This window comes from Cynocephalus volans, chromosome 4 (genome assembly GCF_027409185.1).
Source record: "Cynocephalus volans isolate mCynVol1 chromosome 4, mCynVol1.pri, whole genome shotgun sequence".
Lineage (NCBI taxonomy): Eukaryota > Metazoa > Chordata > Mammalia > Dermoptera > Cynocephalidae > Cynocephalus > Cynocephalus volans.
In genome coordinates this window covers 154,002,319-154,013,245 of record NC_084463.1, presented here as the reverse complement: position 1 = coordinate 154,013,245, position 10,927 = coordinate 154,002,319, and the positions used below count along the sequence as shown (strand labels likewise).

The 10,927-nt window shown below is 46.2% G+C and overlaps 1 protein-coding gene across 1 annotated transcript; it reads left to right on the top strand.

Moving 5' to 3' along the window:
* The first annotated feature begins 3,301 nt into the window (after positions 1 to 3,301).
* MPEG1 (macrophage expressed 1) lies at positions 3,302 to 5,425 on the top strand. Its single transcript, XM_063092560.1, has one exon. The coding sequence runs from the start codon at positions 3,302 to 3,304 to the stop codon at positions 5,423 to 5,425; it is 2,124 nt and encodes a 707-aa protein (XP_062948630.1).
* Positions 5,426 to 10,927: the final 5,502 nt, after the last annotated feature.

Below are 10,927 nucleotides of genomic sequence, written 5' to 3'. Positions count from 1 at the left end.
ACTAGCAAAGCAACTCTCAGAACATCAGGTCAGGAATCAACTGTTGAAAAAAGAAATATTGTCCCTTTGTTCACTGATACTTCCTACACTATCCAGAACAAAGTTTACTTCAGAGTCTGTAAAAGCCACACTTCACTGATTCATGTAGCAATTATTTGACTGTCAGTTTTCAGATGGTTCTCCTTGACTCCTGCTGAAAATAAGAAAGGGGATGGTCCCAGCAAACATTTTTGGACCCCCATTTTGGACCTCAGGTGAAAGGCAGAAGTAGGAAACAACTGCACCACTTAAAAGCCCACACAGAACTGACTTTCAGGCATGAATCATGGTTTGGTTCTGCATGAGATGGGGTCAGAAGTTTGCACGTGCTCAAATTGAGAAAGAAAGCAGACATGGGACTTCCCTCTTGTCTCTTTTTGGAGGAAGTGAAATAGTTCATCAGCAACCCAGATGCATACCTTTTATGGGAGACCAAAGTTCAGTGTTTAGCCACAGGCCCATACTCCTCTAGGGTGGCCATCTGGAGAGTTTATGCATTCGAATATGCATTTCAGTACAAGGAAAAGCAGAGGAAATTGCTGGTGAACAGAGTAAAACAGGAAAGGTGTGGGTGAAATGTGCAGGTCACATTCTTGCCTCCACTTCCTCGCACCTGACCATTATGAGCAGGCTCTTCCTGCTCCAGGCTTGCAAATTTATGTGGAGCAGAAATTCCCATCACTTGCACTTCTCCTTTCATTGTTTTCTCATGAATTGAAAAGAGAACTTCCTTGAGCACAGTAATCACAGAGTCCACAGGCTTTGGATCATTTCAGACATACGAAAATTCCAGAAATAATTTGTTTTTTAAATGTACATTTCTTGGTTATTTTCCTGAGTATTTCCCAATGTTGTTTGATACTTAATCGGTTCTCAATAAAAATTTGTCAAATGGGTAAAGACATGCTCATTGTTGAAAACTCAAAAAACACAGAAAAGGAAGAGGAAACAATTAAAATAATTCATGTAACCTACCAACCAGATATAATTACTGTCAACGGGTTGGTGTAAATCCCTCTAGCTATATGCATTTGTACATAGTTGGGGTTATGCTGAATATAGTTCATGCTTTTTCACAACATCATGGCATAGAATTTCTCATGTTATTAAAACTGTTTGAAATAATTGTGATGACTATCAATTATCTCTCCAGTTGGATGCAATATAATTTCACTCTTGGCTTTTTAGTTATTTCCAATTTTTTTCTATGATAATAATGAAGACGAAGGCTGTAGCAAAAAGAAAAAAAAAAGGAAGAAAGAAAAGACAATGACTGTATGTTTAGAGATATAGGGATACCTGAATATGGAATTGTCTGTATTCACCTTGCTTGTATTCTCATTTCAGGAGAGTGAGGTTTCAACAGGATCTAAAAAAGAGAAAACAAAGAGTGAGAAACTGTCATCCTGTCTTCAAAACAATGTAAGTGACAGTTTATTGATTCTGATGAACCATCCCTGAAACAGTTTGAGGAGAAGTGTACAGATACAAGTGTTTTGACAGGCTTATTGGAAGTACTCAAGGGCATTCGACTCTAATTTTTCTAATTCTGGGATCACTCTTCTGAGGTATAAATTTATAAATAACTGATGTAGAAATTATCCAGGAAATCCTGTGCAGAGGTTTGGTTCTTTAGCCAAGTACAGAATGAACACTGGTTCATAAATTAATCTCTCTTGGGTTGATGGTGTCAGTTCCCTGACACGTGATAACTGTGGCATAATAGACCCCAGAATGTGGTATTTCTGGATTTACAGAACACCATGCAGGTATTAATAACAACTAGTGAAGCTCGGCCTGTGAAGTTGGGCAACTAGCCCCATTCTTTCTAAAAACACTTCTCAGCTGCATTTGTGACAGTCTGAGGTAATCTGACTCCCAGGAACTTTTTTCCAGGATGTAAACTGGTGATATTGGAGTGATAGCTGTGAATTGAAACATACCTTTTTCAGTCTCAGCCCTGCATCTTGTTCATGGTATGATTTGGGGAGCCATGAGGGTGCCACTGGGAGCTTCATTAACTCCTGTGGACTCTCTATAATTATATGTACTAAAACACACCTTAACTGTCACAAATAATTAGCAGAGATGTGCTTTGATGAATGCTAGTACTAGATCAATGGGACTGGGAACATCATTCTAAATCACAAGGCCTAATGCACCTGGCATCATCATGCAAAGGAAATTCATAAATTATGTTCTCTTAATAATATAACAAATGAATTATGGCTTTGAAAAAAGGAGTCATGAAGAGGCATATTCTTTTTTATGCACCTATACTGATTACATACCCTTACCAATGGAGTGAAAAGGTATAACAGCAGGTATCAACTTATTGCCAACTACGCACACAGAGCATACATAAATGTGTGTACACATACACATATTTCCCTTGGCCACTGTCTACTTCTGATAAATCAAAATCTAGATTTTAGTGTGGGCTTTGTCTTTCCTTGAGCATTTCTATCTGATAGGAAACAATAACGCAGTGGAGCCCCTCGCCCTCTCCATGAGTGCTTAGGAAAGTGCGGGAGTCTTCCCGGCATACAGCAGGTGAAATCTTCTGCAGGCCCCTTCAGCTCTGCTCCAGATAATGCCATCTCCAAAGCCTGGACTATGACGGTTTACAACATTGAAACCCCACAGGATGTGAGTCTGATGTTTTCACTCTTTTCTTCTGTGGGAACAGCCTCCACCCTCAGGAATATGGAACACCCAGGGCTTGGCCTTGACCTACAGCTAGCCTGAATTAGAGGTGGTGGAGGCAGGGTGTCACAGCAGGGGTGACGTTGCCATTTACCTCTGCATTTCCAGTAAAAGGAAACTGGCATTAGAGTCCCAGGAGAGGATAGCAGGGAAAATTTAAAACATCAAGTCCAAGAAAGTGAACAGAAAGCAAAATCAAAATTTTCTGCTGGAGGAAGCGGTAGGGGCAGGGTAACACTCCAAAGAGGGCCTACCACTGCTGTAGAGTAACCAACCTGGGGGTGGGGAACAGTTCGGGTGAGTCAACTGTTAAGAGTATAGGGCTGTGTTTGTATATCTAGGACAGCATAATTTTTTCAAAGTTCTGTTGAACATTTGTATTCCAACTCACTCTCATTTCCCCATTTTGCAATTAAATCAGCCTAAAGAGGAACTGGTGGCTTTAGGAGAACATGAAGTTTCCGTTCAGCAACTTCTCTCTTTCCCACTCGTTCAATTTGCACCAAGCTCACTGGCTGCTGCTTAGGGCTGGTGTGTGGCTGGGGCTGTCTGAGCCATGAGCAGCTTCAGGACTGCCATCCTTTTCTGCACAGTGGCAGCATGGGCTAACATAGACTTATCTGTGGGGGAAACAGATGAGGTTGGATTTCATAAATGCAAGAATGCCTTGAAACTACCAGTCCTGGAAGTCCTACCTGGAGGGGGCTGGGATAATCTGCGGAATGTGGACATGGGATGGGTGATGGACTTGACTTATACCAACTGCAGGACCACAGAGGATGGACAGTACATCATCCCTGATGAAATCTTCACCATTCCCCAGAAACAGAGCAACCTGGAGATGAACTCAGAAATCCTGGAATCCTGGATGAATTACCAGAGTAGCACCTCCTACTCCATCAACACAGAGCTCTCTTTTTCCAAAGTCAATGGCAAATTCTCCCCTGAGTTCCAAAGGATGAAGACCCTTCAAGTGAAGGATCAAGCTATAACGACCCGAGTTCAGGTGAGAAACCTGGTCTACACAGTCAAAATCAACTCAGCTTCAAAACTGAGGTGGGGGTTTAGAAAGGAGATCATGGATATCTCTGACTGTCTAGAAAACAACCAGACGAGGATGGCCACCTACCTGGCAGAGCTCCTGGTCCTCAATTATGGCACCCACGTCATCACCAGTGTGGATGCTGGAGCTGCTCTTATTCAGGAGGACCACCTTAGAGCCTCCTTCCTCCAGAATAGCCAGAGTAGCCATAGTGCCGTGACTGCAGCTGCTGGAGTTACCTTCCAAAACATCGTGAACTTCAAATTCGAGGAGAACTACATTTCACAGGATGCCTTTATAAAGAGCTACCTCTCAAACCGAACCAACTCCAGGATGCAGAGCATTGGCGGGGTACCTTTTTACCCAGGCATCACCCTCCAGGCCTGGCAGCAGGGCATTGCCAACAACCTGGTGGCCGTGGACCGTGTTGGCCTGCCCCTGCATTTCTTCATCAACCCCAACATGCTGCCAGACTTGCCAGGCCCCTTGGTGAAGAAGCTGTCGAAGACAGTGGAAGCTGCTGTGAAACACTATTACTCGTTCAACACCTACCCTGGGTGCACAGATCTCAATTCTCCCAACTTCAATTTTCAGGCTAATACTGACGATGGCTCCTGTGAGGGGAAAATGACCAACTTCTCCTTCGGTGGGGTTTATCAGGAATGCACCCAGCTCTCAGAGAATAAGTTTGTCCTCTGCCAAAACTTGGAGCAGAAAAATCCACTCACTGGCAATTTCTCCTGCCCCTCTGGCTACTCCCCGGTCCACCTGCAATCCCAGATCCACGAAGAGGGTTACAACCACCTGGAGTGTACACGGAACTGCAAATTCTTCATCTTCTGCAAGACAGTGTGCGAAGATGTGTTCCGGGTGGCAAAGGCTGAATTTAAGGCTTTTTGGTGTGTAGCCAGTGGCCAACAACCTGAAAACTCAGGACTGCTTTTTGGTGGCCTCTTCAGCAGTAAGAGCATAAACCCCTTGACAAATGCACAGTCTTGTCCAGCTGGCTACTTCCCACTGAAACTCTTTGAAAGCCTCAGAGTATGCGCTTCTCTGGATTATGAGTTAGGATACAAGTTTTCAGTCCCTTTTGGTGGGTTCTTCAGCTGCACAGTTGGAAACCCCTTGGCAGATTCTGCCATATCCAGAGACATAGGGGCACCTTCTCTGAAAAAATGTCCTGGGGGCTTCAGCCAACACCTAGCCCTCATCAGCGATGGATGTCAAGTGTCCTACTGTGTCAAGGCTGGGCTCTTTACAGGAGGAGCCCTACCCTCTGCCAGGCTCCCGCCCTACACTCAGCCACCCCTCATGAGTCAGGCTGCCACCAACACAGTCATAGTGACCAATACTGAGAATGCAAGATCCTGGATCAAAGACTCTCAGACCCACCAGTGGAGGCTAGGAGAGCCGTCAGAGCTGCGCAGGGCCATGAAGGTCGTCCGTGGGGACGGTGGTAGCCTGTCAGGAGGGGCAGCAGCTGGGGTCGCAGTGGGGGTCACCACTCTCCTGGCTGTGGTCATCACCCTGGCCATCTACGGCACCCGGAAATACAAGAAGAAGGAATACCAGTCAATGGAAGATGAGAGGCAGAGTTTGGTTCCATGCATGGCAGCAACTGGAGACACCTCTGACTGAGAGCAGGAGCAGAGTCCAGCTTAATTAAATCTTTCCAGGAAAGGCTTTCTCTTATCGCTGACCAGAGCCTCAAGCATGCCTTTCACTGCTTTCCTCTCCACTTCTGCCTTCCTAATTACTGAAGTGGCAAGTGCAACAAAAAGCAGGTATAATTTTATGTTTTTCTGTTTAGGTCTCTGGGCCAGGAAATTAATGGAGCTACGTGAACAAGGTTGGGGGTGGGGGAAAGAGCAGCTGTGACTGTTTAAGAAAAAGCCATCCTGGGGACTAAAACATAAAGGGGGTGTCTTTTCCCCATGTGCATCAGTAACGTCTTCATCTGAATGCATCTATGCAAAAAAAGAGGAGAAAGAATGTTGATATTTGAATTTGGAAACTATGCATTTAATCTGAAGTCTGCAGTGGTTTCCAATTTGTGAGCTGTAAGAATTTCTGCCTTTAAGCACCATCCTCCTTCTATTTTGTTTTTTAAAAAGCTGCCTGGATTTCATGCTTCAGAGCCCTGAAAAGACACAGGAATTCCTGTGTGGCCACAGCTGTTTAGCTTTGAGGATTCCATGTTGATGGACTGTGTCATGTCCTCTGGGTCATCTCAACAGCATCTGCAAAAAAAGATGTTGCCTACACCCATTCCACTTTCTCCAACTGCTCCACAATTGATACTTATTTAGACCAGACCACTCTTGGACTTCTGACCAGTGTCATTAAGTTCTCAGTAAATATTTTAACTTATAAATTTCTATTAGGAGGTCGGTGGGGGGGGGGATGGTTTGCAGACAAGGCATAAGTAAAAAAAGGTAAAAACTGGAAAATATTGTGGTGCTCAGGAGAAATTGGAATTTTTATCCACAACCAACTGCTTGATTTCTTCCTCTTAGCTCATTATGAATGAGGCATCAAAAGGAGTCAGAGATTTGGACAGATCAAGCATTGCAGGCTCATGTCCTGTATTACCAGAGTACATCTCTCTCTTCTGTGGGTGGTCCTTACCTTTCCTGTCCTCCCATCACATGTACACGCACACACAGAGACATAACACACACACACAGACAGCCCTCACATTCCAACAAGAAGTCTGCATTTTTCTGGGGAGGAGAAAAGCAAGAAGTCAAAGCAAACCCACATCTGAGTCTTATTTTCTCCCTAAAACCAAAACAGAGTAGAAAGCACCAATTATGCACCTTTTGTTTTTTTCTTTTTCCAGCAGAAAGGGGGCTGACATGGTCCAAACCATGTTTTTAAGTGAACTGAAAAAGGCATCAGCAACACTTGTGACACATTTATTTCAGATTCAGGGGCATCTAACAGTATACACAATTGTCACCTGGCAATATCTGGGGCTTTGCTCAAGTTGAATACCAGTCTCATTAATTGTAATTACTTCCACGACATTTAAAAAATATATATACTTATTCACCAAGTCCAATGTCATTAGTGAGTTATCTTCTATGAAGGGTAATTTGTTCTCTCCTTGTTAATGTTCACAATCAGGAGCTTGGGCTTAGAATAGGCCTTTCGTCTAAGAAGCATACCAGCCTGTGAGAAGATGAGGATGAAGATACTCACTCATTTACAACTGAGATGCAAATAACAGAATCTGAACCCTGCTCTCTTGACTGCACAACGGGGAACACTTATTTCCACAACCTCTTCACTTAACCCTCCCTCTTAAGCATTTAAATGTTCTCCTAAACCTCTGTTTTGTGGGTTCTGGGTGTTTTCTAGGTTTCAGCCAAGCTAACCACTTTTCGGCAAATACCGAGTTTTCTGTGAATTCTTTGAAGTCAGAAAGGCAAAGTATAGCCAAAGGCTCTCAGACTTTTAATGCACTAACTTCCCATTAAAGTGAAAAGTTCTTCACAAATTTCTGTTTCCACTAACAACATCGCACATAACTAATGCATTAAAATACGTTTCAAGGAACACTGTGTCTGACCGTTCATCTGTATGAAATCAGGATGTGGGACTTTGCAGTTTTACGTTCAAGTCATTTTACAAAGTCAGAATTCAGAGGTGGCAGGGAACTGGAGGCTCACAGTCTCTGTTTTCCTACCTGGTGATCTGAGGCTGGGGTCTGTGCAAAGACCAACCCTGGCTTCTAAGAAAACTGCACTCTGGGGGCTATCGGAAATAGAGACAGACCTTTAAGAAGTAAATATCTGTGACTTTAAGGATGGTTTTTCTCCTGTAAGTTCCTAAGTTCTTTTGCTTATTTCCTCTGCCATGTGGTCTGTTTCTTCCGGGAACAAGAAGTAAAATCAGGTCAAACGTGGGGGGTGGAAAAGAAGTGGCAATAAAAAATAGAGAAAAGGGACTTTTCCCTCCCATCCAGTGGAAGGTCTTGTGGTCGCTTATAGACTCAGGGAGGTAACCCAAATACCTCACAAACAGGTGCTTTAAACTACAAAAAGCAGAAGGTTAACAATTTGTGGTTGTTCATTTGCCATTTATTGTTCTGCACATACACCGCATGAGCACCAGGTGGCGATGTCCTCTCACAGAGCAACACCAAGGACTTCAAAACACGTCAGCTACAGACAATTTACATTAGGACGTTCGCCTGTCCCCTCCCAGAACACCCCCCTACACGCACACTAAAATGCCTGTGACCACAGAAAAGGAAAGGGAGCAGGACTCTTCCTGTACCACATGGGCCTTCCCTCAGTCCTCCCACGCACGCGACAGTGCCATGCCTGGACGAGTACTTCTGACAAAGTATAAACCCACAGAGAAGTCCATATTTTACAGAAAGGGGAGGAGAATGGAGACACAAAGGCACACACAACCCCATAGACACAGTTAACCTCTTGAGGGATGAGCAGGCTGACAAGGTTTGTCTCCAATCCCATCTTTCATCTCTGGAGACTCAGGAAGGGAGAGGCTGCTGGTGGCAAGACCATGAAAGGAAAGGCATGGAATCCCCTGCTCGGGCAGGGGGCACAGCAGGGCTTCGGGTGGGAAGACGCCCAGTGCCAAAGTAGTGGACACACACGGCTCGGCTGGCATGGTTCTTGCTGAAACCGAGACTGTGCCTTTCCAGGTTGCCACAAGAGAAAGAGAAAAGAAATGCTCCTTACCTTGCCTAGCCCCGTGTGAGAAAGGAAACTCAATATCCTTTCTGCCCAGAAAGTCCCACAAGAAGCGGCATGAAGATGAGGTAGCCCTGACTGAGCATCTGCAGAGAGGAAAAGAAACAGGGCCTAGGCACAGTCAAAATCCTAGGGGGAAAGGCCTGAGGGTATGAAGACTAACTCTCCAAGTGGTATTGCCACTGTATTCTGACTCCCTTATGCATCCTCGTAGGTCCCTTCCCCACCTACACCTTCTGCTTGATGCGGGGAAACCAGTCTCTCCCCGCTGCCCATTTCCAGTCATGAAAGCGTGCTTTCTTTTCTTCCCCACCTCCTACTGCCTCGTTGTGTTTTTCTACCCATGGACCCTCAGTCTATTTCCTCATCCCTGTGGCCAAGAAGCCCAACAGATACTTGACAAGGGCGCTGAAGGCCCTCAGAGAGGGTACCAAGCCTACGATGAGGCTCTCCAGTGACCACTGGTCTGTGGTAACCTGGCAAGGGAAATGCCATGTCACTAAACACCACAGGGATGTCTCTTCCATTTAGGTCAGAAATTTCCTTCCCGACTGTGGCAGGAAATTGCCCTGCAGTGCAGTGGACTAAGGACCAGTCTCCTGGTCTGCTGGTGAGATAAAATGACAGCCAGGTGATGGGAGAGACTGAGACTAAGATGGCAGGAACAATTCCTTCTATCAGAGCCCCCTCTGGTGGAGCCTATTACCATCCCTGTAGCCATCTGCAAAGTGAGGAAAGGGTCAGCACCAGCAGGTCCCAAGGAACTGGGTGACACTCAGGTGAAGCCACTGGCCACAAACAGCTGCGGAGCTCATGAAAGCTTGGCCTCTGGTTCTGACTTAAGTACCATTTTTGAAGGTTCTTTTGTTTCGATTTTTCTATTATCAAAAACCTTCCAAATATTATGAAATATATATGCATATATATAGATATATACACATCAAACCCCCAAAACTTGAGGTATATAAATTCAAATTAGTATCTAGAGGAACTTCCCCCAAACACGTAGTTCAAAGAACCCACTTTCAAAGGGGAGAATTAGGTTTCCATTCCTGATGCCCCCCATCTCTCCCTGACCCCCAATCCATTCCTTAATGGGAGCCAAAGGCAAGAGGAATGTTGGGGAGGAGACGGACAAGGTCTTGGGACATGATGCAGATGCAGGTTGGGCCAGATCATAATGCAGTCCCAGCCCTGTCAGGAACGAGGTGAAGAGCCTCCTTGCATGCTCTGAGTCGACCTGCACTAGGTGAGGGGCCCAGCACCTCCTCTGGGCTCTGATCAGCAAATGTGCAGGGAGATGGATTGAAGCCCTCATATGAGATCGGCTCTGATTCAATCTTGAAAAGAAATATACAAAGGGACCAGTCCAGCCCTCACTTCCTCACCTCTCCCCAAGCACAGCTGTCTCCATCAGGGGTTAAGTTTACTATGGGGTGGGTTGGCAAAGGGTGAGGAAAGTCGAGGGACCACAGCCTGGCTGTTTGATCCCTGTCGGTCATCTTGTGGAACAGAGTGCAGGGACATCATGGGACTCTCCACCAACCTGGTCAGTGATGTGCACACGCCCCCCCCACCCCCCCGAAACACACACACATACACAGATGGCACAGAGCCCAGCATGGGCTCTTCTCACAGTGACTTGATGAAACTCATGGAATCTTTGAGCTGGTCTGGGATGACTGGGGAGGCTACGGGCTCCTCTCCCTGAGGACATTGAGATGCTCATGGGATGCAGGCTCTGGGCTGATCAGAGAGGGGCTTGGAAACAGCATCATGGGATGCCACCCCAGAGAGGAATCCCAGAGTCCATCCACCCACACAAGAGAACCAGATGCCTCTTTGGACAGGTCAAAGGTGTGAGGCGGAAAGGAGGGTCCAGAGAAGCCAAGGACTATGACGAGAGCTGAACATGCTCCCAGGGACTTTTGCTTCTCTGACCCTCTCAGCGAGAAGTGCTTCCTCACCCTGCAATGAAGCGTCCGACTTCTGACGTCACAGCAGTTTAGCGGTTCACCCCTTTGCCCCCCAATCTTGCACAGTGACAGCTCCCTGCCTCCAGTGGAGGAGAGAAAAGCGGAAACTCCGCTCTCAAAGCAGAGTGGAAGCAGCAAGAAGCCAGTGGAGGCAAGGAACCTCAGGCTTCACAAGGCCGAGGGTATGGAGCGCCCATGCACTGTCCATACCCCAAGTGTGCTGACCATGCCCTATGCGGGGGTGAGCAGGGGGAGGGGCATCCTGCCTACCCAGCACCGAAACTCCATGGGAACAGACCCAGGATGGCCCTCATCCCATGTCCCCTTCGTGTCAGATGAGGTTTATGAATGAGGTCACCTTATTCAGTCTAGCTCCCCCCTGTGCCTGGGAGGAATGGGGGATGGAGACAGGACAGGAGGGGAGATGACGGAGTCGA